The following is a 24,783-nucleotide window of genomic DNA, read 5'->3' as shown; positions in this document are numbered from 1 at the left end:
TAGTTTTAATGTTGTGACTGATCAGTGTACATTTCACAGCCCTTGTATTGCTGCGTCTCACTTCCTATTACTTCTTGGATCGCAGGACTGTAGCTACCAGGGACCAGAAGACACAGAAAACTTACTCAAGGTTTATTCTGATGAGAGCTGCAGAATGGCACACAGATAGGGAAAGGTGAGCAATACAAACAATGAGTGGCTCAGGGAGTACAGTGGAAAGGGTGATGATGGGAGGGGTGTGTTTGAGCATGTCAGCGTTTGGGAGGCAGGAGCCCCTTTTCTGTCGCCTGGACCTGAAAAGCTCACTGTCAGCACAGAGAGGTAATGGGGGTTAGCGGGGTGAACAGAGGAGGTGAATAGTGAGTGTGTGTGAGTATATAAACAAGTGTGAGTTTTTACAAAGAGCACTACGGTATTTTAGTAACCCCACTGACCCCCATGATTGCAGATGAACAACAATGGAAATGTACGTAATGCATACGAAACTGTTTGTCAGTTTGTTGCAGGATTTTGCACAAAATAATTTATTTTCAGTCTGTAAAATGCCGTAAGAGGTGGAAACCGAAAAGCCAGCTTAATCGCATCTTTAAGTGGACATCTTGTTGCTTCCTGTCCTTTGCCAAAATTCCCAAATAACATCCTTTTTTCATGAGAACCAAAAACAGACAAAACCTTTTTTTTGACCTTGGGGTCCCATGAGGAACAAATTCATGCACATGCACACACTTCAAAGTTTCCTCCTTTCAACTTTACGCTCCATTTATTCTTGCAATCTCACCTGCAGATGAAAGTCCCTCAAATGTCAGTCTCGTACACCTTCCCCCACATCGATGTTTCCATCAAAAGAGTTTAAAAGGGTCATTCGTCAACTAAATACATTCCTTTATTCATAACACGCACCTAACATCATGGTTATCTGTAGACAGATGAAACACTAAAACTCAAAAGTACCACACTGTGTGCCATGTATGTATTAAGTACAACAGTACAGACAAGTTTCTACATGCGTTTTTGTTCATCTCAGATTCACCATAAGCTCCAGGTGCAAGATTCAAAAGACTAGATCATAGACTGTATATAAGAAATGGGCATAGTTATCATGATTTCACTTTGTGGTTTATTGATTTGGACTTCTGAAGCCTTTTTGTTATGGGGTGGGGGGTGGGGGGGGATTAGTTACAGAAATGAAAAATGTTTTTTAAAAATAGCCATTTGATGAACTCTAGTTTCTTCTTTGGGATTTTTGAGACCAGTGGGCTACCACACGTTTCTGAACAGACTTCACATGAATTTTCACCTTTAAAATTTACCTTGTGTTTTGTTTGAGTACATTAAAATTTATTGGAATACCCTGTTTAAAAATTCTTGACTGTGCATATGTTAATTTGCATCATAATAACAATATGCTATTAAAATTACTTGATGACTGCACAGTGCAGAAAATAAATTGGAAGGCAAATCCATTTCTTCCATAAGTCAGTCCTGTTCATTATTTTGCAACATTTTCTGCAATGACTCACTGCAAAAACAGATATTAAAGGGAAAGCTAACATGAAAGAAAATGCTATAGAAAATCTCTTATGTCACATAAATTTATTTCCCTTATTTTTTTAAATGTATGTGTAATTGTTTTTCACAAATGCAAAGCCACATAAATCACACAGCATGCAGTAATCATTAGTTGTGCATTAGTTAAAAACTTTCGACAGCGTCTGTTTGACCATTTAGTTCTGCTGCATTACTCTTAGATTTCCTTAAAATTCTGCTAACGACTCGGTTTCCACAGCACCATACTGCGTACTTTGTCTCTGAGCTGTGCAAACACAATGTCTTGAAGTATTACACTTGTCTCCCTCCTTTTAGACACATGTGCCACTTGATTCATCTGCCGCTTTTAGTTTTTGTGTTAGCAAAAGTCAGACAGATACAGGGAGGTTGTTGACAGAGCACTGCTCATGTTAGCTGAGGTTAAAATTTTGTCCAGTGAGGTTCGTGGACTGCAGTCTGAAGTTGACTCAGCAAATGTCAGTCCTGTCGATCACAGTTAAAACCGCAGACGGCTCTCGTGAGGGGCTTTCTGAATGGCAGCTTATCGTTTGCCCTAGATATCCTCTAAATGTTCATGTCCTCTCTTGCTAGGTGATGTGGAAGATGACTGCGTTTTCTCCATGGCTAAATGTGAAAAGTCTGACTAGACACAGCTGCTCACACACGCTGAAAGCCGTTGTATTTTTGTTGCATTTTTATGACAGCGCCTTGTCTTTATTGCTTTTCTTTTGATAGACAGCAAAGATGTTAATTTTAGCTCGGTGTAACCATGCTGCTTTGCCCTTTATGCAGTTGAGCCAAACTGACTTTTAGCTTTTAATTCTTCAGTAATATCAGGACAGCAGCATAGTTCAGAACATGGAAACGATGCAGGGGCTTGACAGAGTTGAAAGGGCTGGAAGGATTAATTACTCCAGGCAGCTTTGGTTAACCTTTTAAGTTAGCACTTTAAGTCAGTTCTGATGGGGGACCTTGTTAGTGGAAGCGTCTTGATATTTCTGTTCCTTTCACCCCTGTGGGTAATGGCTGGATTGGAGGGGTGCCGTGCATGTCACTTGTCACCTTCCCGTGTAATGCTGCTAATTAGCACTAAATAGCCTGATCTCTGAAATTTCCAATTACTGCTCCCAGTGAGACCCTGAGCTTTTGATAAATAACACCATACTAAAGCAGTTGGCCCTCCTGGAGAGAAGCCACACATATAAGTCTTCAAAGAGGTACATGCACCACATTACTTCCAGTCAGATGACATGTTAACAAGGACCTGTCCCCATTTCCTTCACACTCCTTTATGAGCCATTATCCAAAAGCTCCTTTCAGAGTTATTTTTTGTTGTTGTTGTTGTTTTTTTAAAGAAGAAGCTTCATTCTCTTATTTTATTGTATGTCGAGCTGTGTGCAGATGGTCTTAAGTCATGCAGAAGAATTGGACTTATCCCTCTCCCAACACCCTGCCTCCAATAGGATCAGGCCACGCTGTCGACACTGCTGAGGAGAGACTGTTTCTAGCTCTCATACACGTGGAACTAAAGCCACATTTATCTGCATATGCACATATTTATGAAGTGCATACATACCTACACCCACATAAGGTGCATACGCGCTCGCGCTACAGCCACTGTAGAATTCACCCAGTCACAGGGTACGCTGCATGTCTTCTCCTCATTTAAAAAAATGAAGCTTTTGTCTCTGATCTTTTGTTCTTCAACTTGTTTTGTATTTCTGTGTCAAACAGAGGCCAGCCAAATCTAGCACCTGATCAGAGTGAATATGAATATGAAGTGTTTTGTCTGGAAGAACAAAACATGTACAGTATTATTTATTCATGTGCTGTCCTACTACTGAATGCTAAATGAGCAATTAGTATAAAAGCTGTTTGGGCATCTAATCACAATAAACACCTGCACTGTAAAACCATCTGATTTAAAAGGCAGATTATGTTTTTTGTTTAGGCGTATTCACAGGCCTGCTAGTTCTCTTGTTCCAGTCTACTGTATCCGCTCTATAGTGTTTTATAGCTTTCAGACATTTTAATTTCAGTGTCTTCAACTGTGCGATCAAAGCCTATCTGCAGTTGTGTATGTATATATGCATTTTCCTTTGTGGGAAAACACAAAATGTAAGAATCTGATTGTCAGCTTTCCGTCGCTGTTCACTGGTAATATGTCTAAAGTCCCAAAATGGATGAGAATAACTTCCAGCTCATATTCTGTAGCTGGATGACCGATCAAACAATAACCATACCAGGCCCTACCCCTGCCGTGGCTGATCCTATAAGCCCAGCCAGGAATGTCCACACCCTGACAGCTGTGGGAGAATCTGACTCATTCTGCCCAATGTCCGCATCCTCCTGTCTTTAACAAATGCTCCACTCACCCTTTCTCACTGTCTCTGTATCCTTCATTCTATCCACTCTGGTTTAAGTGCTCTGGAACGGTGGCATTGCTCCGTTCTGTGATGTGAGTGTTAATTTACCGCTGATGATCACTCTTATAAGAGGACATAAGAGATTACTTCTGATGGACATTTGGGCTGGAAGACCAAATAGGGAAAGCGCCTTTCTCCTGTACGACACTCTTCATTGAGTCTCCTCTTCAGTGATGCGTGCCAGTCGTCTATATGAACTGCCTGTTATGCTCCACCTCTGCTCCTGCCTTATTGATACAGCATCACTCCCCAGCTCCTATCTATTAATTTACTACTCTTCTGCACCTCCTTTTGATGGTGATACTGCCAATCAAACCTAAGGAACTGCTAATCATACAGGGCTATTAAAAAGAAGGGCAAGAAGGATGAGTGCAATCTGACACATAACCCTTGCCTGTTTACCTGTACTTCTAAGACTGAATGAAATACACTCAGGCCATAATTTAACCTTGATGCATGCAATTAATCAGTCAATCAGTCAATCAATCAAGGCTTTATTCGCCACGTGCAGATTGCCGTGCAGTGAAATAGGACCCCCCTGACCTTACACACACACAACACAGACATCACATGGGGATACAGGTCAGAGATCGATAGTGTTACAGAAAAAAACCCACTGAACTATACACTACAATGGGAAAGTACAAGAGGAAAAAAGAGACCTCTACTCATGCTGCGCTCCTGGGAGGACAGCATGAGAACAGGAAACAAAAAAACTCTTCTGCTCAAAAAAGCACATAAATGTCCACAGCACAACATTATGGAACACGTGACAAGCCACAGGGTCGGGTGGGGGTGAGGAATAATCCGAAGCAAACACAGCAGCCATCCTGCTCAGCACTACCATTCCAGCGCGGGCTCAGACCCGCCGTGTTCCCAGAAGGGAACAAGCATCAAAGGCGTTTGGAAAGGGAGGGGGGATGAGTGTGCGCATATCAGTGTATATGTATGTGTGTGCGTGTCCAGAGTTCAGCTGAGACAGTGTCCTTCGCCCTGCTAGGCTAAGTAAAAAGTCTTCCAGCCAACCCAGGTGGTGTGATGTTGTCATTCTTTTGCTCAAAGAGCCGATTCTGAGAACTCACGACCACAGTGAGCCTCCCCAAGATGTAATCCAATTTGCGCTCAGAGATGTTATTCCAAGCGAGCCCTTCCAAGATGTAATCCAGTCTGCACTCAGAGATCTTATTCTGAGTATTCACGGCAGCCGTAAGCTTCTCCAAGATCTTATCCGTGCTGCACTCAATGAGCCCATTTTGAGAAACTCACGCCTCTTCCCATCGTTTCAATCCCAGCGGGCAGCCTTGTGGGGGTCTGAACAGCCAGTTCCGCTTTCTTAATTCTTCGATAAGTCAGGGCCAAGCCAGCTCCGATCAGCAAGAACCCTGTTATCATGGTTCCGAATAGGTAGATATCTTCAGCACTCAAGCTCACCCAAGCCCAAACTTCTCGTTGAGAAAGGGGTGTCAATTGCATTTAGGGACCAGTTGATCAAATCCATAATTCCTCTTTTAGGTTTTAGAGAACAGACTGTGAGAGAGTGTTCCAGGGTAAAAGTAATTTAAAAAAAACACGAGACTAGACAAGGACATAAGAGGCTAAGCAGGGAAGCTAAGGGAGAGGAGGAGAGGAGAAAAGTGTGACCGCCTTCGTCAAGAGCAAGAGCAGAAAGCCTGAAAAAAATTTATGAGCTCAATGAGTTACCATTGGGTTGTAGCTGTATAAAACCATCCTGGAGTATGGGCAGTATATTCAAGTAATGCAGACCAGTGGGCCAAGCAGTAAGGGATGTCCATAAGTAGATTGCACAGTGATGTGCTATTGATTAGCTACTGTTGAATGCATGTCATTGATTGAACCAGCAAGGTGTGTGATTGCTGCATGTTGAAATAGGTTCTCTGGAAATGTATGCTTAGTAAAACGTTAGAATACAAAACAAAAACTAGTATTTAATGGCTGTGTGAGACCATCAGGTAGCAAGGCATTAATTCTAGTCTCAAGCACATTTAAGAAATATGTGCTTACAAAGGTGATAGATGAGGAAAATTGAAAAACTGTCCTGCAGTCTGACAACGCAAAATTCCAAATAATTTTTAAATTATATTCCCCAGGCTAACAAGGAGAGGAACCATGCAGTTGTACTTTAGTTAATGCTGACGCTATATGCAGGTTTTGTAACTGCCTTGTCTATTTCATCAAGACACTGCCAAACTACTTTCTGCAAATGTGACAACAACTTTGCTCAGTAATAAAAAGAGCTTGAGTGCTATTTTATAGAGATGCACCAATGGCAATTTTCTTGGCAGTTATTCATTTTTTTCCCAAGTGCAAAAGCCACAACACTGATAACAGTTTGAAGCATAATTAACTGTGCATGCTGCATCTATCAAATAGGCACATATTTGTAGTTTATGCAGAACAGTTGGCAATGATTGTCATCTCTGCACAGGCTTAAACTGACCACATTATATAAATCCATCAGAAATCAAATAAAATTGCTCTATAGTTCGTGTATATATACAGTATAAGTAGATGTGGCTCTGTATGTTGAAAGCAAGCCATTATATTGAAGTATCTTAGATGCATTTTACAAACTAAAAAGGACTTAGAGAAATAAATTAAAAATGTGAGTGGAATGGAGAGAATACAAGTAACAGTGATTAAATGAAAGCGAAAGAGGGAGTAGATTAGCTCAGAGTCCATCCTTAGAGAGTGCCTGATAGGGTGAACAAGCTGCCAGCACTCCCTTCATCTTCCCCTCCTCCCCCGTCAAAGCTTCTCTGCTCTTATCTTCATCACGCTCACCCTTAATATATCATGGTTTCTCTTTCTTTTCTTTCTCTCTTTGTGTCTCCTCTCATTGTCAGTCCATGAGCATGATTGTAGTGCCCCCCCCCCCCCCTTTTTTTTTGTGGCAGGGCATAATGAAAACTCCTATGTGATAGTTTTTACACAGAGTAATCTCATTTCTTCCTCACTGCTTGCTGTTTCCAGTCTCCCTGAGTTGGTGTGGGCTGTGCAATGTGTTCCCTCTTGATTATTCAGCTGTGTTTTGTTTTCCATATTTTTCACTGTAACTGAGTAGGGGGGCATGGTGACTACTGAACTAGCAATTCTTATTATACAAAATGTCAACAAGACAAATAAATAAGACTTAGTTTTTCCATATTCTACATGTTTTGTAATTGTAATGTTAACTGGACTCCTGTACTAACAAAAAATTGCAATTACACTGAAAAAAAGTATTCTTAAGAATTGTTATTTACATTAACGTGAGCTTGTCTGGGATGTTTACCACCCTACAGTTTAGCAGTCTGTCCTCGGGTTCCTTGAGCTACGTTTTTGTCATGTTTCACTGCGCTACACATTGACATACCCAGTGTACAATAATAACCTAGCTGACCTTTGCCTTTCCATCAGAAATGATATGGAGCTCTGGGAGTCAGTGCTGAGCCATTAGGGGGAAACGACACCTACAAGCATCAGAGACAGGCTCATAAAAAGATTCTTGTCTTCCATCCATTTAAATCCTCACTTGAAAGAAGTTTTTTCATCATTATTTAAACTTTTCGACACACCAGAATTAGAGGTTTCCTTTCTTTTCCTAAATTGATTCCAGTTTTCTTTCTAACTATAACTGAACACATGCAAGGAAAGACAAAATATTGTTTTCATGGCAAAATGAACAATTATACTTGACAGTTTCTTTCAAACTGCAGTAAGTTGCTTGATCTCTCACTGAAACAAGTAAAAATAAAGAGGTAGAAACAATTAACTGAAACTGAGTTGCTGTACACCCACCTTTACCTGACATATTTTACTATACCAAACAAAAGATGATGCAGTAGATTTATATAACAAAACAAAAGTTATGTACATAATTTTCTAGTATAATTTAATAACTTCACCAGATAACAGGACATTGACCTTTGCTCATACTGAGGCTCTTATGATGGCTACTGGCTTATGGCTGATTCTGAGCTCAGGATGGTATTACATTTAATTAGATTTAGCCAACTTGTGGCTTCTTTCACTGCCCATGTTCAGCTGGGTAATGATTTAAGTGTGATAAAGGTTTGTTGCTATGGACATTTTTGTGGTGCTCCTCCTGTGGTTTGCTTTGGAGAACTTTGTGTCGTCATTGACAGTGAAGAGCTTCCATGCTAACAACATGTTAGTGTGTCAGTATGAGTGTGACTGTTTGCCTGTGCCACTGTGTGCGTGGTGTGCATGCATAAAATGGACTTGTTTCTAGTCAGACATGCACGAGGCTGATTGACCCATCTAAGGTCAAAATGTTGGAATCAACCAATTCCAGTCCCTGGCTGGTCAGTCTGTGCATCTCTAATCAGGATGTCTTATTTCTCCATCACATACTAATAAAGATTACAAGTAAGAAGTTTGTAAATGGAAAAGACAGGATGGTTTGAGTATTTCAAAAACGAATGATCTTGAATAACCAGACTGGTCCAGAATAAATGGCCAGAGTTACTCTGATAATGATTTCTACAGGGAGAAAAGCGTACGATGAAGTCAATACTAACTATTTTAGCAGATGGGCCAGAACAACAGAGGACCACCTGGGATGATGCTTCTGTCCACTAAGAACAGAAAACTGAGGCTTTAGTAACAACGGTGCATCAAAACTTGATAAATGTTGTCTGATTTAATGAGTCTTCATGACTTTAAAAGCTTTGATTCATCCACTCTTGTATCAACAACTCGCACTAATGGTGGTCATGTAATTGTGTTGGGGGTGTTTGAGCCCTTTAGTACCAGCTGAGCATCATTTAAATCCCACAGTCTACCTGAGTATTGTTGCTGAACATGTCCAGCCCTTTATGATTGCAAATTGCTAATCAGCAGAACGTGGCACCGTGTCTCAAAGCTCATTTTGTCTTGTTTCTTGAGCACGAGAATGCATTCACTGTAGTAAAATGGCCTCCACAGTCACCAGATCAGGAGCTTTGCACCATTAAAGTGTTATCCACAAATCTGCAGCAACTAAATGATGTCAATATGAGAGATGTCTCCTAAATCTGCGTCATGGAAAATTAAGGAGGTTCTGATGGGGAATCCAGTGCAGTCATTAATTAATTAGTATACATGCAAGTAAGTACAAAGGCGTTTTTAGGGGGGGGGAAACATTAAACTGTATTAAATAAACAAAATGGAAAACACATTAGTTTGAAGCAAAATGAAACTTAAGCATTCAAATATGCATTTTTTATTCATTCTAAACATATAGACATGTTTTAACACCTAGATCGTGATCAAAACTGTTAATATGAAGCATAAAATTTCATGTAAAATAGATGTTTGACTTATTTTTAAGGCTTAGACAAAGTTGTTGTAGTTTTTCTTTTCACTGTCACTGTCACTCACCACTGTCAAGAACTGATTGTCAGTAAAATGTAAAAACTGCCTAATTTGGTTCTAAATTAATTGAACTACATAACTAGTAATTAAACACAGTACACACAAACAATATACACAAAAATATACTCACATACAATTTCCATTGAATCTGTTAAGTTGTGATGGTGTTTTGCCTTTGGTGGGAGTTTATGTTGGCGGAAATCCCTGGGATGCTTTGTTTACAGAAACAGATTACAGATGCCTGATCTCCACATTCACACACGCGCGCACACACGTACACGCACGCGTGCAGCCAGGCAGGCTTGTTGAGGCTAAAATGATTTATAGCCAGCCATGTCTAATGGATTGCTTTGGCACTTGAGAAATTATGAAAAAGAATTAATTAGCCTTCAGTGACCCTGCTGTCCATCTGCCTCTCTCTCTCCTGGCAGAGGCGCTTGGCTGATCACTTTGCATGTAATTACAGGTTAAATGGGCTGTGCTTACCTGTCACAGATTCATCTTCGCTAAATCACATAAAAAATACCTAGGTGTATCATTACTGCAGTATGGTGAGATTTTAATGGGCCAAACACTATTACAAGATAAATAAAGAGTTTATTATCCAACATTTATGGGTTAGGTGACAGCTAATCACTCTGTATGACTCGTACTGTTTACGTTGTAAGGTTGTTACTGTCTAATACAAAAGCTAACACCCAACAAAAGGATAATTTTTATTGATCAAAATAAAGTGACCAAGTGGAAATAAAACACTATAAAAGCTTTAATCAACAAAAACAAATTCAAAATCATTTTGAATTAGGCCTTCACTATTTGCAATTTACATGATTTAACAAATAAGAAATACTTGCCATAAAGCCTTGCAAACAGCCAAAGGTAAACCAGAGAATCTCACAGCAAAAGAAACGAACAGAACGTGAACAGCAGCTTAGTTCCCCCTCAGTGGGGATTATGGTGAATAGCTGTTATTTTCTCTCGTCTAGTTGAATTCACTTGGAGAACAGAAAGCCCTGTTCGGGTAAGAAGCTGTGGAGTTGCTGCTTCCCTTTGTCCTCCTCTGTCCTCAGTGTGTCCTTAACTGCTACAGGGATAAAAGGCAAATTCACTAGAATTGCTTTCTTAATTTTATACCTTCAAATGTCAGAGAATTACATATTACCTAAGAAAATGAACTAAAACAACTTGTAGACCTTGTTCATATCAAATAGGCTAACAGAAGGCCATCTTTAAATTAGATTGAAATTGCGCTTTGCATTTTTGGCAAGTGTATAGCTCAGGCATGATTACATGTTATGAATTATTTTGTGGTTTCCTGTCTCCTGAGCTCAGAAAACCAGCTGGTATGAGACAGAAAAGCGTCCGTGAGAGCGATACTGGAGGAGATGTGATTATGGTTCCCTCCAAAATAAGCCTACACTTCAGATCCACACAAACACACAGTACTAAGGCTGAGACGTTATTATGTTTGTCTTGCTTTGTATGTAATTCTGACTGTGTGGCACTCACTTTAGTCCCCTGATGTTTCTCCTTATACACAAAAACACCTCCTCTTTGAGATTAGCTGCATAACAAGAGAACCACAGCTGCCCGTCAGCGACAGATAGGCAGATGGCAGGGACTTTGGTTTTGGTGACGACTCCTGAAAAAATGAGATATACGAATCGAAGGTATACATAAATGGCACAAGCCAACAACACAAATGAATGAATTAATACAATTTCATACCCCATCTTCATATGCACCACGTTTTCTTGCACCCATTTCAATAAATTTCAATATTCTTATATTAACAATGGACCACAAAACTCCTGCTACATAAGAGAAACCCATCTTGATGTCAAACCCATGCGGAAGTATAAATCAGCTAAGCTCTAAAGAACTTTTTACACTTGGTTTATTCTCTCTCAGCTCATTGTTTTGGGTTTCTGGCTAGCAGCATCACAGCCTTGGTTTTCATACAGTGTAGGTTCTGGCTGCAACAGCATGTTATTTCTAGCAAAAGGGCTCTGATCTACCGCACACACTGTAGTCATCACAGTGGAGTAATTAGTCATTAGTAATTAGTTAGTCATATTCAGATGCATGTGTTGTAGATTTATATTGCATAACCAACAGCAGGATGCAAGACACAGGTGTAGAACATAAGGTGAGCTTTTTATGCTGATTAGTTTAGAGAATTTGAAAGTCCAAGATCCAAAGAACACAACGTATGAAACGTTGGGAATTCTGGTTTTACAGATATAAGGAATACACAATTACACAGACGACACAACAAAGAACAAGGGAAGACTGAAACAATGTATACAACAGATAATGAGGATGGAGAAAAGAGGTGGAAACCCACACACAGCTCAATCAAGCAATCAAGAAAGCAATCAAGACGACAAGCAGGAGAAACAAAATTAGACAAGATACAGAAGATCAAACTACTACCAAAATAAAACGGGAAGTAAATGAGTCAGATAAGCAGGAAAACAAGATTAACTTGACTCGGAAGACAGAAGAAGGCAGGAGAACATTCAAAGAGATAAGACAAACACAGAGACAAGACTAAAGGAACAGATTGGAAACACAAAATGGAACTAACTAAATACAAACTTCAAAGTTACCTCTAACTAAAAACAGGAGTTTAAAAAAAATAAAATATAAATGGAGATCATTATGAGTCCATACAACTCATGAAAAATAACACTTGAAAACTGTATGAATAGAACGGTAAATATTAAAGAGAAACATAACTCACAGAAATCCAATGCAAGGACAACTTAAAATGCAAGTCTTACATAATTGGTTAAATATATAGGAGTTATTTTTTGTTTCAAAAGAAACAAAGAATAGAAATCAAACACAAATCTCATCTCCAAACAAAAATGGATCGTGAAGTCAAAAATTAAAAAATCTACGACCATGACATTAGTTGCTAAGAGACTATATTTATAGATGTGATATTGGGAATAAATCTTGCAGAGCAAAATAAAATAAAATAAATTAGTTAATAATACTAATAATATTCTTGTAGGGCATTTACCTTCCAACTTTTGTCATTTGGCACTAAATGAATTGAATTGATTTGAATTGAATCGAACCATAAGGCTGACTAAGAGACAAATAGAGAGACTGGGGTCATTTTAAACAGAGAGAAAACATGACAAATAAATAAACAAATGACAGACAGACATAGCAGAGTGAGTCAGCGAGAGACACAATGAGACAGAGGGAGGATGAGCAACATGGAGGGATTATTAGTGACTCTGTGAAGGGATTAGGGAGGAATGCTGAGGTCTGACACACTAGAATGTGAAATTGCAGTGGCTTAGTGTCACTTCCCCCCTCCACTTCCTCTGCTCTTTTCCGCAGGTACGGACCATTCACTCCAGTCACATCACTCACCTGCCTCTGATTCTCCCTCCTCTCTCTCTCTCATTCTGACACATATGCATCACTGCTTACCTCACCAAGCTTACACATAGAGGTGTTCAGTGGGTGGTACAGTTGGAGCACGATCCAATTTCTATGGATTATCCACCTTGGATGATGCAGCAGAGCAAATTTGATGTTTTTTTTCTGGCTGGCTGGAGATCATGAACATTGTATTCTTTCCAGATGAAGTGTTTGTACTGTATAACTCTGTTAAGACTTACATTTACAGACTGACACACCAACCAAGCATGCTGTCAGTTATGTGAAAAATGTGATAGCTTTGGTAAAAGCCCATCATGTAGTTTTGAAAAATTCTTGACCATTCACCTCATCTCTCCTCTGACTTTTTCTCCACCTCTCCTGCAGATCTGAGTTCGACCTGGAGTATGACAGCTATCATGAGGACTACTATGACAGGTACTGCCAGAAAGCTATGCATGGCAGCCTATACACCTTACTGCTTGTCTGTGTGTCACAGGCGCCTAAAGGCAGAGGCTAAAGTGGATTCGTCATCCTGACAGCCGCTGGTAGTGTCTGCTCCCTGCTGCTGTCTCCCACACAGCTGTCAGTCATTCTGTCTTTGCTTACAGTTTACAGTGTACCCATTTACTACACAACCTACACAACCTCACTAGTTGCACACACACACACACACACACACACACACACACACACACACACACACACACACACACACACACACACACACACATCCAATACTATTTACAGACACTAAAACGGTGGGTTTTGATGTGCATTCTAAATCAAGGGTGATTTATTCTAACATGCAAACATAAACTGCAATGTTTGTACGTTCCAGTATTCTTCAACACAGCCTGAACACTCTAAGTCAAACTTTAGTTTAATTTCTTTAAGTAGTGTTCATGAATAGTTCTCCAGGCTTCTTTGAAGCAGTGGCAGAGCAGGGTGGTGGCTTACTGGGCTTAAGCCCGGGTTGTTTTTTCAGAAGCCCGGGGTCTTTTGAAGTGTAATTTTTTCATAGTTAGATGCCTGGCTGACAACTGTATAAAACAAAAACTACACACAATATTCAAAGCACATAGTGCACACTGTGGGAATTTACGACTGTGCGTAAATCCCCCCTAATATTGGTATGATCCGAGCTCAGGCACTAAGCGACTGAGCGAGGGGGCGGGGGAGAGCTGCTGCCTGCGAGTGCGCGGTTGGAGAAGCGCAGACTGAGGAGAACTGAAGTTTGACCAGGTACCAAAGAAAATCATTCGTACTGTAGAAATAATGTAAATATAACGGTGTATCACGAAAGATTGAGGTCAAACTGATCACTTAACATATATTACGTGAATTATTACGTTGATTATGAATCAACAAATGGCGAAATGAAAAACCAAACAACAACAATGCTGTTTTTTCAGTCCTAGCTTACATGTGTGTTTATTTCATATTTTCAGTTTTTCCCTCCACGGCTAAATAAATCAGTTTCAGTAATGCACTGATATACAAGAATGGACATAAGGAGGTTCTTTCAAAGAAAAAACTCTGGTAGATGTTATTTTATATATTATGCTTGTTGTTCAGTATATTTCTATGCAACACAAGAGTAATTTAAATACACAGCAGTATATTCACAGATATTTACATACACTTTAATGAAAACACAAGAACATTTTTGTTACTGTACAACATCAATTTAGAGTAAACTTGTTTTGTTTTGGATAAATAAATATTGAAATATCTTTTGAATCAGTTAAATGTCAGAATAAAGAGAGACAGAGCTGTCTATTTTTTTTTATCACTTTAATCAAATTTAGGAGTACATATACACTAAGTTTATTGTTAATTAATAAGAAAACTCCAGAGGATTCCATTCTGAGCTGAAGAAGCTTCTGATAGGTTAGTAGAGTCCATGTGAGTAAATTGGTGGCACAGCTGTGGATGCATATAAGGCAAAACACAGAGCCTGTTTCTTTGAAATGGGAAAATCAAGAGATATCAACCAAAACACCAGGAAAAGAACTGTGGAGCTCCATAAGTGTGGCTTAATTTTGAATACAATTTGGTGCCATTTACAATCAAGAAATACAGATAGTTTCTCTCTTTACTCTTAAAGTTAACAAATATGTTTTTTATATTTATCAACCTAAAAAAATAAACATTTAGTCTGATTTTTATGTTACAATTTAAAAAGTGTATCAGTTTTTATCTGAAGAGTGTGTAAATATCTGGTTTCAACTGTATATTTGATACAGCCCTGATTTTGTTCTGCCTTGCTGCTTAATTAAAAAGCTAGTTTAAGGTGTCCTGCATATGTGATATATTTTTTTCCCTATATGAAGTCGTTCTTTTTTAAACAAAACTCAAAACAGAGCCTATTAATCTTTCAGTCATTTCTTTCAAAATCTGATGATACCCACAACACTGCCCAACACCACAGACTGAAATGCAACCCCAAACCGTGATGAAGCCTCCGCCGTGTTTAACAGATGGTTGTAGACAGTCACTGACCTTTTCTCAAATACATATTGATAATGATTTGAATATTGAGTGATGAATGGCTTCTTGACAGCAACCTATCTATTGAGGCCATTTCTGATGAAGCTTCAGCAAACAGTAGATGGATTCACTGAAGGACTAGATGCATCTCTTGTGCCAGGTCTTTGCGGGATTTTTTGTTATTTCTTAAGAACACAACCCCAGATACTGTTCATCTACTTTAGACCTTGTTGCAAAAAACTGTTTAATGACATCAAACTGTGTTATCTTTGGAATATTTCATATATTAACCTGAGGAAAGTGAAACAAATTATTTGTTTTTGCAACAGGCTGTTAGTAACAAAAATACTCAGGCCACTGAAAATGCAAGAAAATCCCTCTCCTAGGAAGAAAAATATAATATAATATAAAAACAAGTAATAAGAAATGCCACATGCTTTAATACTTTTACTCAGTACCGTATATTGTATGTTAATCTTTTCTTGACTATCCCAGTGAGATTATAAACTCCTTGTCTGTTGTGTCTTTGTAAAGTGTTTGGCCAAAACCAGTTTAACAGAACTGCTGAGCTCAATTTTTTAAAGTTTTAGATCTCTTTTACAGGAATGAAAACCATTCCTCGAAAAACAAGTGAAGTGACTGTGACAGTTCTAGCATAATATTGATATCCTTTTTATACTCAAAAAAGTCTTTTAGTGGCCCCTTGTGCCCATTATTAAAATATGTTTTTGTTTCTCCTCTTATTTATTCAAGTTTCTGCTTTCAAGTTGCTGATTTCAAATCTCCAGGCCTTATTAAGCAGGAAAACTAATAACTGATTTGATTTCGCTCACGCCTTCACTTTCAAATAAAGTGAGGTCTTAAGAAACAACTTGTACTGGGAGATGACTGAAAAACTAAAAGTGCCATAACGCTTCACTTTAAATTGGTTGTAGAAAAAAGTGTCAAACATGACAGCTCTTTTTGTGGAAATGTGACAGGTTTTATTTAAGTTTTCTCTTTTAAATTTGCACTTCATACTAGTTTCTGAAAAAGGTTGACAACAGCCATACTCTTAAATTAAGTGACATCTCATAAACACCTAAATCTGTCCTTTGGACAGCGTGCATTTGTAGCGTGAGCGCAGCTTTTAGGTAGATGGTGTAGTTAGCTGAGCTTCATATCTGAATAAAAGAAGGCAGTCAACTTACTGAAACACACACATGCACAGGAGAATAACACCTCATCCTGTAGCTTCTCTCGCACCTAGTTGAGTATTATTGCTGAGTTGAGTGTTACCTGTCATTTTTTTTCATTGTTTCATATTTTCATGTGGTTTTCCTCGCGTCGCATTTTTTCGTCTTTGTTCAGGGGGGAACACTCACTGCTGATTTTCAATTTGTTTTTAACACAGTGCGTGATTATTCCCCACACTGTTGGCTTGCGCTTTTGACAGCTGTGCGTGTTTGAGTGCATGTGCGTGTATTCCTCTGGGTTTGAGTGAGCGGGAGCTATGCGTGTGTACACGTGCACGCACGTTTGCATCTGTGTTTGTTGTTTGTGTACGTCAATATGTGGGAAAGGGAGAAATGACTGTTTTTGCCCGCTGTCCTCTTGAGCAAACACAACAGTAAAGTGTCTTTCAACACAGATAACAGCTCAGGCTGACAAAGCTGCTTTCCATGTGGGGTCTAATCCATGGAGACAAACACTCTCACACACACTCACACACTTTTCTGTAATCCTCACTCCTCTACCGTCTCTCATTGTCTGAGCTTCTATTCTCTGAGATGACACTTCAAAGCCGGTGTAACAACACATTGTCTATCTGCCCCTGCACACAGCTCTAAAAGACTTTAAACTCCCCTAAGTCTTTGGTTTCAATGTCTCCCCGCACGGACAATGCTCAAAGCCTCTAATCTCACACACTTACGGTGGCCTAATACACTTCATACTTATGTGACATTGTGATGCATATGTGTCTGAGTGTGTATTGTGGATGTGCTAAGAACACAGTCTGTTCAGAAATCACTATATCAAGTAGACGGGCTTCACATAATATCATAGATCAGGAAACAATATAGAAAACTCTTCAGGAAGCCAGGCTGTGTCTGACTGACTGGCTAACGGCTCAATCAGTAAATCTAAATTGCCATCCAAAATCAAAGTCCTTGCAGATGACAGCTTCACTTCCTGTTGTTGGCTCGTTATATACAACAGAGGAACACTTCACTCGCAGGCTTTGCAGAAATATTTTCATTTGTTTTCAGACTGTCTTTTATCCTGAAATATCTAACACGTTATTTTTTTAAGTCACTGACACTATTATAGTAGTGTCATGGTACCGGATCGTTGAGCCAGTGTTCTCTGTTTTGTGACCTTTTGCATCATGTTGAATTCATTTTTTTGATTTTGAGAAGTGAACCTTTTTTCTGGATTTTATTAGGCCGGGTTTTCTTGTTTAGTTCGTGTGACTAGAAATGGTAGCGTTTGGTAATCCCTGTTAATTTTCCTGCTATATTATTAGAGGTCTCTAGTTTAGTTTTAAGTTAATTTAGGGTTATCAGTTTATGTTCCCGCTTCTTTGGTCTGGTATTTCTGTTTTGTTGTTTGGCTTCCCCTCCTGTCAGTCATGTCTCTTGCCCTGTCTCTCCCTCTCATCCGTGTCATATCTCTGTGCTGTCTCCATGTTCTTCTCCCTGTGTTTTCTCCTTTGTCTCCCCCGTCTGTCATGTGTTTCTATGTTTGTTTACCCCCATCTTCGTGTCAAGCCTGTGTGTCCTTGTCTGAATCTTGGTTTGCGTGCTACTTCCTGTTTTATCTTTGACAGTCCCTCGTTTTGCTTCCCCTGTCTCGTTATGCCTGATTTGGAAAAAAAATGAACATAATAACAAAGTGATTGAAATTCTTGCAAATGTATTTTAAAAAGAAACAATTTTACAGCATGTGCGTGTATTCATCATTTGCCATAACACTCAAAAATGAGCTCAGGTACATCCTGTTTTCACTGATGATCTATCAGATTTTTCTACAACTTGATTGGAGTCCACCTGTGGTAAATTCAGTTGACTGGACATGATTTGGAAAGGCACATGTTTGTATGGATAAAGTCCCATAGTTGAGGATTGTATCAAGTCACAGATATGGGGAATGGTACAGTAACATTTCTCCAGCACTGAAGGTCCTGTAATCCGGTAATCTGTAAATGGAAGAAGTTTAAAACACCAGGGCGCTTCCTAGATTTGGTTCCCCGACCAGTATAAGTGATTGTGGAAGGTCCTTTGTGAGGCAGGTGACCAAAAACCTGATGGACACTCTGACAGAGTTTGAACATTGCTCTGTGGAGAGAGGAGAAGAAGGAGAACCATTTCTGTAGCACTCCATCATCAGACCTGTATGGTAGAGTGGCCAATCAGTTTAGGCCCCGGATGACTTGGGGATAGAAGCTCCTCTTGAGTCTCTCTGTCCTTACCCGGATAGTGCGGAACCTTCTGCCGGATTGCAGAAGTTGGAACAGTTTGTTGCCAGGTTGGGATGGGTCCTTCAGTACCTGCGCTGCTCTAGTCCGGCATCTCCTGGTGTAGGTGTCCTGAAGGGGGTGGGGGGGAGCAATCCTGCAGCAGCGTTCTGCTGTACAGATCACTCTCTGAAGAACTATTTGGTCATTAACACAGCTGTTCCCAAACCAGGATGTGATGTTCTGTGTGAGGATGCTCTCCACAGCACCTACATAGAAAGTCCAGAGGATCGCTAGCGAGACCCTGAACTTCCTTAGTTGTCGGAGGTGATACAGGCGCTGCCTAGCCTTTTGGTCTGGACCTGAATGTGGGCAGACCATGTCAGGTCTGAGGAGATGTGGACACCAAGATACTTGAAGGACTGCACCCTCTCCACTGGAGCTCCATTGATGATAGTGGGCTTGTAGTCTCTGTGCTGACTCCTTCTGAAGTCCACCACCAGCTCCTTGGTCTTGCCAACGTTCAGCTGGAGGTGGTTATCCTGGCACCATGATGCCAGATTCTTCACTTCGTCAATGTAGCCCGCCTCATCGTTGTTGGAGATGGCGCCCAACACCACTGTGTCGTCAGCAAACTCCACAATGGTGTTGGAGCCATGGGTGGCTCCGGATCTGTGGTGTCTGGAATGGAGGAGGAGATGATGTTCTTCAAGGCACATGACACATGACAGGCAAATGACAACCCACCTGGTGTTTGCTAAAATGCACCTGAAGGAGCCTCAGACCAGATTGAACTTTTTGGGCTGAATGCTAAGAGTCATGTCTGACCTGCCCAATACCAGTGCTACACCGTGCTACAGTGAAGCATGGTGGTGGCAGCATCATATTATTCTAGGGATGTTTTTTGGCAGCAGGAACTGTGAGGCTAGTCAGGATTAAGGGAAAGATAAATGGAGCCATGTACAGAGAGAACCTTGATGATAACATCCTCCAGAGCGCTATGAACGTTGGACTGGAGCAAAGTTTCAGGTTAGAAAAGGACAACGACTGTGAATTCCTTGACCCAGCCATAGTCCAGCCATAAACCTGACTGAACATCCCTAGGCTGTGCAGGGTGTTCCCTATCCAACCTGAGGGATCTTGAGAAGTTCTGCAAAGAAAAAGGGAAGAAACTGTTCAAAAGTAGGTATGCCATGCTTGTAGCATCATTCTCAAAAAGACTTGAGGCTGTAATTGCTAGCATAGGTGCTTCAATAAAGAATAATAACAATGTCATTGTGTAGAAGTATGGAACAAGTGAAGTAGTATGAATACTTTCTGCATGCACTGTACCATTCAAAACATTAGCTTCCCACACTTTCTACAGGTTTGCCAAGTGATGATTGGTTGGTTTGGATCCTGTAGCTCTGTAGCTTCACCTGGTCACTGGGTCAGTGAGTGTCGAGGCCATTACATTCTTCAGTCACATCATTATTTCTATTTTTGAAACACCCATGCACAAACACACAGTGTCATTTTTTGTAACCACTATAGAGGTTGACAGTGATACACCCCCTGTCACCGGCACTACTAGCCTGCCGGGGAGCTATTGATTGGCCCTGACAGAACCAATTACATTCAGTGACAGATAGAGACATGGAGCTGTCCACAGGGAGGAGGCAACAGTGAGAGTGAGACAGTTTCACTCTCTTGCATTTGATAAATAGAAAATACAAGTCAAAGGAACATAGAATAGACCCCCCCATATTTATTTATGACGGCTGGACAACTGCTTTAATTTGCATCTCTTTTCACTTCGTTTGAATATGATTACATTTTTTTGTAGTCTAAGTTTAGGTATGAATGCTGATTTGAATTTGATACTTAAAGAACTTTGAAAACATACAATATACGTTCAGCTGAGCAAGAGAATATTTCAAAATAAAATACAAGCAAACCAGTCCCAGTTTTGAGCATTGCAGTGTGCCCTGCATCAATCTGCCATCTGAGTGAAAGTTAAAGTGGCCTCATGAGCATGAAACGTCATCACCACCTGTTGCCTGAAACGGTGGATCTAAAAGCTGTGTACTCTGTACGGAGGCTGTGAACAGCTCAAATGATCTGCGGAACAATAATCTGCATACAGCTTCTAATTTGAGTCATTTTCACCTATGTGTGACAAAATGCATTGTTTCCAGCCTCTGATTATCATTTCAGACACAAGCACAAAATCACACAGACACAGCTACAGCACAAAAACACAAGTTGCTGCATGAAAACAGTCATTTAACAATATTTTTTGTTAAAAATGTGTCTACCTAATCTACAGGGTGTATGACTACCAGCGTGTGCCAGCTTCCTTTTCTCCCCTACCCCTGGGACCCAGTCTTGCCAAGCGATCCCGTTCCTCCTCCTACTCCTCTGGGCACAGACGCAGCCGAGACAGAACCCACTCCAAAAGCTCCAGAGCCCACTCTACTTGTTCAGCCACAGCCAAGTGTGAGCAATATGAATGGGATGTCACTGAGATTTGATTGTTGTGGAAAAAACGTAACAAACAAATTTTAAAAAAATAAATGGCTTTATTTTACATCTTAAATTAGACAAGTTGGATAATGTAGGTTCCCATTGTTTGCCTAAAATGGTAGTAAAGTTCTATGCATTTAAACTTACATGCTTAATAAATATATTTTATAAAAAAGAACTCATGCATTTTACACTGGCAGTTTTGTAGTTTTGTCTCTCTACACACCATCACAGTGAACTCTAAAATCAACCAATTAATTGAAGTGCAGACTTTCAGCTTTAATTCAAGGGGTTGAAAAAAATCATTGCATTAATTGTTTAGAAATTGCAGAAATTTCTAGTCCTCCATTTTCCCAGAGTTAATTAGACAGTTGACTGACAAGCAGTTTCACGGCCCGTTCCCTCGTTTTTCCATGACAAGCAGATCAAAGATATGGAGTTGTTTCCAAGTATTGAACTTGAATTTGGTAGTTGTTCACAGGGACTCTTAGTATGAGGTCAAAACAGATGTTGATAGAAGTGAACCAAACAGTAGATTCAGAGGCAGAATAAAAGTCTTTATCATCAGTCCAGAAATTCTTTGGGCAGAATAAACCATGATTAACTTGTACCGGAATGATGGGAATAGAAAAGTACAGAGGAGAAAGGGAACATTTCATGATCTGAAGCATACTGCATGTATGTCCAATACGACTTTACGGCATGGCATACAGCATGTATGGCTGTGGAACCGGATCACTATTGTTTTTTGATGATGTGACTGCTGATAGAAGGAGGAAATGCAGCATTTGATGATGTCTGCATCTCAATCACATCTTAATTCATTTAAAATTTACTGTGGTGATGTACAGGGACAAAATTACATGTATATATGCATCTAAATATTTATGGACCTAACTGTATATTGCTCCAGTGTCCTCAAAGAGGTCTCACACTAGCTGAAGTACATTCAGAATTCTTTCCAAAGGTGTTTCCAGGTCGTGCAATTTCCTAATGCCGCTTACATTTTCTCGCTCTCTCTGTCCTTGCAGTGGGGATGGAGGAGTTGCAGGTGATTAAAAAGGAGCTGACTCTGATAAAGACACAGATCGATGGGCTGCTTGACAGTCTTGACAGGATGGACACACAGAGGAATGACCACAAAGGTGAGACACTCATTCAGAAAGACAGTGGAGTCGGGTGGCTGTAAGATCGAATGATAGATAATCCATTTGCACATCAGAATCATTTTAAGGAGGACTCCGGCAATATGCCACGTTCAGATTCCTGCTTGATTAGCTCCTCCAGTCACAACCCCAATCAAAACGATTCAGGATCTGTACTGCAGGGAAACTGGGGGATGGGAATGCACTGCATGGATGGAGCCACTCTTATTTTACCTGACAAATCAATTATTTTCCCCCAGTCAGGATCTTTTAAAAAGTTGAATCCAGGCTGTCGGGGGAGAGGTGTATAGATTTATGATTGGGATCAAATTATGGAACATGCTGAACAAACAGCGTGGTTGAAGTAACTGACTGATGAGACTTCTGCAAACGCAAATAATCAAGTACTGTGAACGGCAGCCGATCGCTACACACAGAAGGAAGTGCTGTTGCTGCCCTCATGTGGACATCTCCAGGTCACTGCAGCTGGCTACGAAAAAACGTCTCAGGGAATAAAGGACAAAGCTCTATTGTCCTCCTTAAGGAAATTATTTTAGCCTCTGCCTTAATTAAACCGACCATAACTGAAACACTGAGTTTACACCACTCCCTCTCACTTGATGCAGTTCAACCTCCTCTGAGCTCCCAACCCCTCAGTCACTGCTACACTTAAATGTTGTTGAGTGAAGACAGTACTTTAACCTTGAAACCATTATCACAACATTCGACTAAAAAAACAGTCCTGGACAACCTTCATTTTACTATCTGTGGATTTGCACCTGCAAAAGTCTGTGTTAAAACTCTCCTGTCTACTTTGATTGACCTTGGCTGATAGATAGCTCTCATCTTTATATTAATTTATCTCCAGCTTTGCTTCATTCCCCTGTCCCTCACTGTCTAGCCTTGCCGTCTCTCATCTCCCTCTCGCTATCATCACATCTGTCCTTCATCTTGTCACTCCCACTCATTTTTCTACCTGTCATCTAGTATAAAATCAGAGAACACGAATTTTCTTCAATACGCTGTACGAACAGCAATTAATCTCAAATAAAACTGCGAATGTCGTGTGTACATATGTTTATTCTTTTTCTTTTTTTTTTTTCAGGGTCTCCACTGAGAGAGGATAGTCCAGTTGGCTCACCATATGCTGCATCACCCAGCAGCCCAGAGCACTCCCTTTCCTCCCTCTCACCTCCTAGTTCCCGCCATCGAATTCACAAGGAGAGCCCTGACCTGAGAGAGCCTGACGATGACCACCACACGGTAAATGATGTTTATGAAGCATATGCTAGTTTAAGGGGATACAGATGCTATGACCAAAAAAAGTTTAATATTTTGCCTGGAACATTATTTGGGTCTCTGTTAGGGCTACATTTTGTGAATATGGATGGGGAGTAATGTTGTATAATTGTTTTTTTTTTTTTTAGAAAACATTGTTTTTACTTGAAAGTCATACAGGCAAGAAGCCCACATATTTCAGTCTTATGAGTGGCTTGGACATTAAGCAAGACTTTGCTTCTTGAAATCAGCGTATACTGGCATAACAAAATTTTCCTGAGTCATTCTGAGCTGGCAGTTAATGAAACGCCTTCTTTGTTTCCCTCCCACTGTCTGTCTGCCTGTTTGTCTGTCACAGATGAGCAACCACAGCTCTGACCCTGAGGAGGAAATATGAAGGAGGAATGTGAGAAAACGTAAAAGACATGGATAAGGTGCCAAACATGGAGGAAGAGAACCTGAGCCATCAGGCTAACACCCACATCAGAAGCTCAACATAGGGTGTACATATCAAATAACATAATGCATTTAATTGAATCACAGCAACTCGTTTAACGTGACCATGATCCAGATACAGATCAATTTTGAGAAGCAAGTACACATACATCCAACTGACCAGAACTTGACAGGCTTACCTAAGAGAGTGACAGATAGACCGTGACCTTGCTGTAACAAATAAACAAAACAGAACGATGACTTTATAAATTTTACACGTCTACCTGAAATGAACCAGTTCTACTGTATGAGTGAGTTTGCACCAACAGCAACACTCCAGCATGAATCTCAATGTTTCAGCAAAATAGATATGAATCATTAAATCATAATGACACAAACCTTCCAGTTTATTTTGCTCACGTCACAGGCGGTATAAAAGATGGACGTAGCTACCGTGATGTCTCACACTGGTTTCTGAAGTCCTGTTTTGAAGCCTGGAGATGAGCATTTGGCAAACTGGAGAGTGACGTCTCACTTGCTAATGAGCGTGCGATTTCGTACCACAGATAAGCCTCTATTTTGAAACACAGTATTACCCAGGTTTATAAAACAAACAAATTTCTTTTTTTTAATTCAGTGTGACCAAAAATGAGTGACAGAACCCATAAACTGAGCAGGAATGTGTTTACAGGGGTCAAGTCAGAAAGTCATTTTCCCATGGACTTCTAAAGGACCTGAA

General features: G+C 40.1%; 1 protein-coding gene across 1 annotated transcript in view; it reads left to right on the top strand.

Annotated features, from left to right (window-relative positions):
* LOC146639650 (heterogeneous nuclear ribonucleoprotein C-like 1) overlaps positions 1-24,006 on the top strand; it is a 38,656-nt gene extending 14,650 nt beyond the window's left edge. The window contains exons 4-8 of the mRNA XM_085354342.1: positions 13,140-13,190; positions 20,990-21,159; positions 22,218-22,331; positions 23,437-23,594; positions 23,968-24,006. Of these exons, the coding sequence (XP_085210468.1) occupies positions 13,140-13,190; positions 20,990-21,159; positions 22,218-22,331; positions 23,437-23,594; positions 23,968-24,006 (532 nt within the window). The remainder of the gene's footprint in view (positions 1-13,139; positions 13,191-20,989; positions 21,160-22,217; positions 22,332-23,436; positions 23,595-23,967) is intronic.
* The last annotated feature ends 777 nt before the right edge of the window (positions 24,007-24,783 follow it).

This window comes from Diplotaxodon limnothrissa, linkage group LG1, assembly GCF_057381915.1.
Source record: "Diplotaxodon limnothrissa isolate DT_005_m linkage group LG1, D_limnothrissa_male_GT1.1, whole genome shotgun sequence".
In the NCBI taxonomy this organism is placed as follows: domain Eukaryota; kingdom Metazoa; phylum Chordata; class Actinopteri; order Cichliformes; family Cichlidae; genus Diplotaxodon; species Diplotaxodon limnothrissa.
This window is presented reverse-complemented; position numbering and strand designations above follow the sequence as displayed.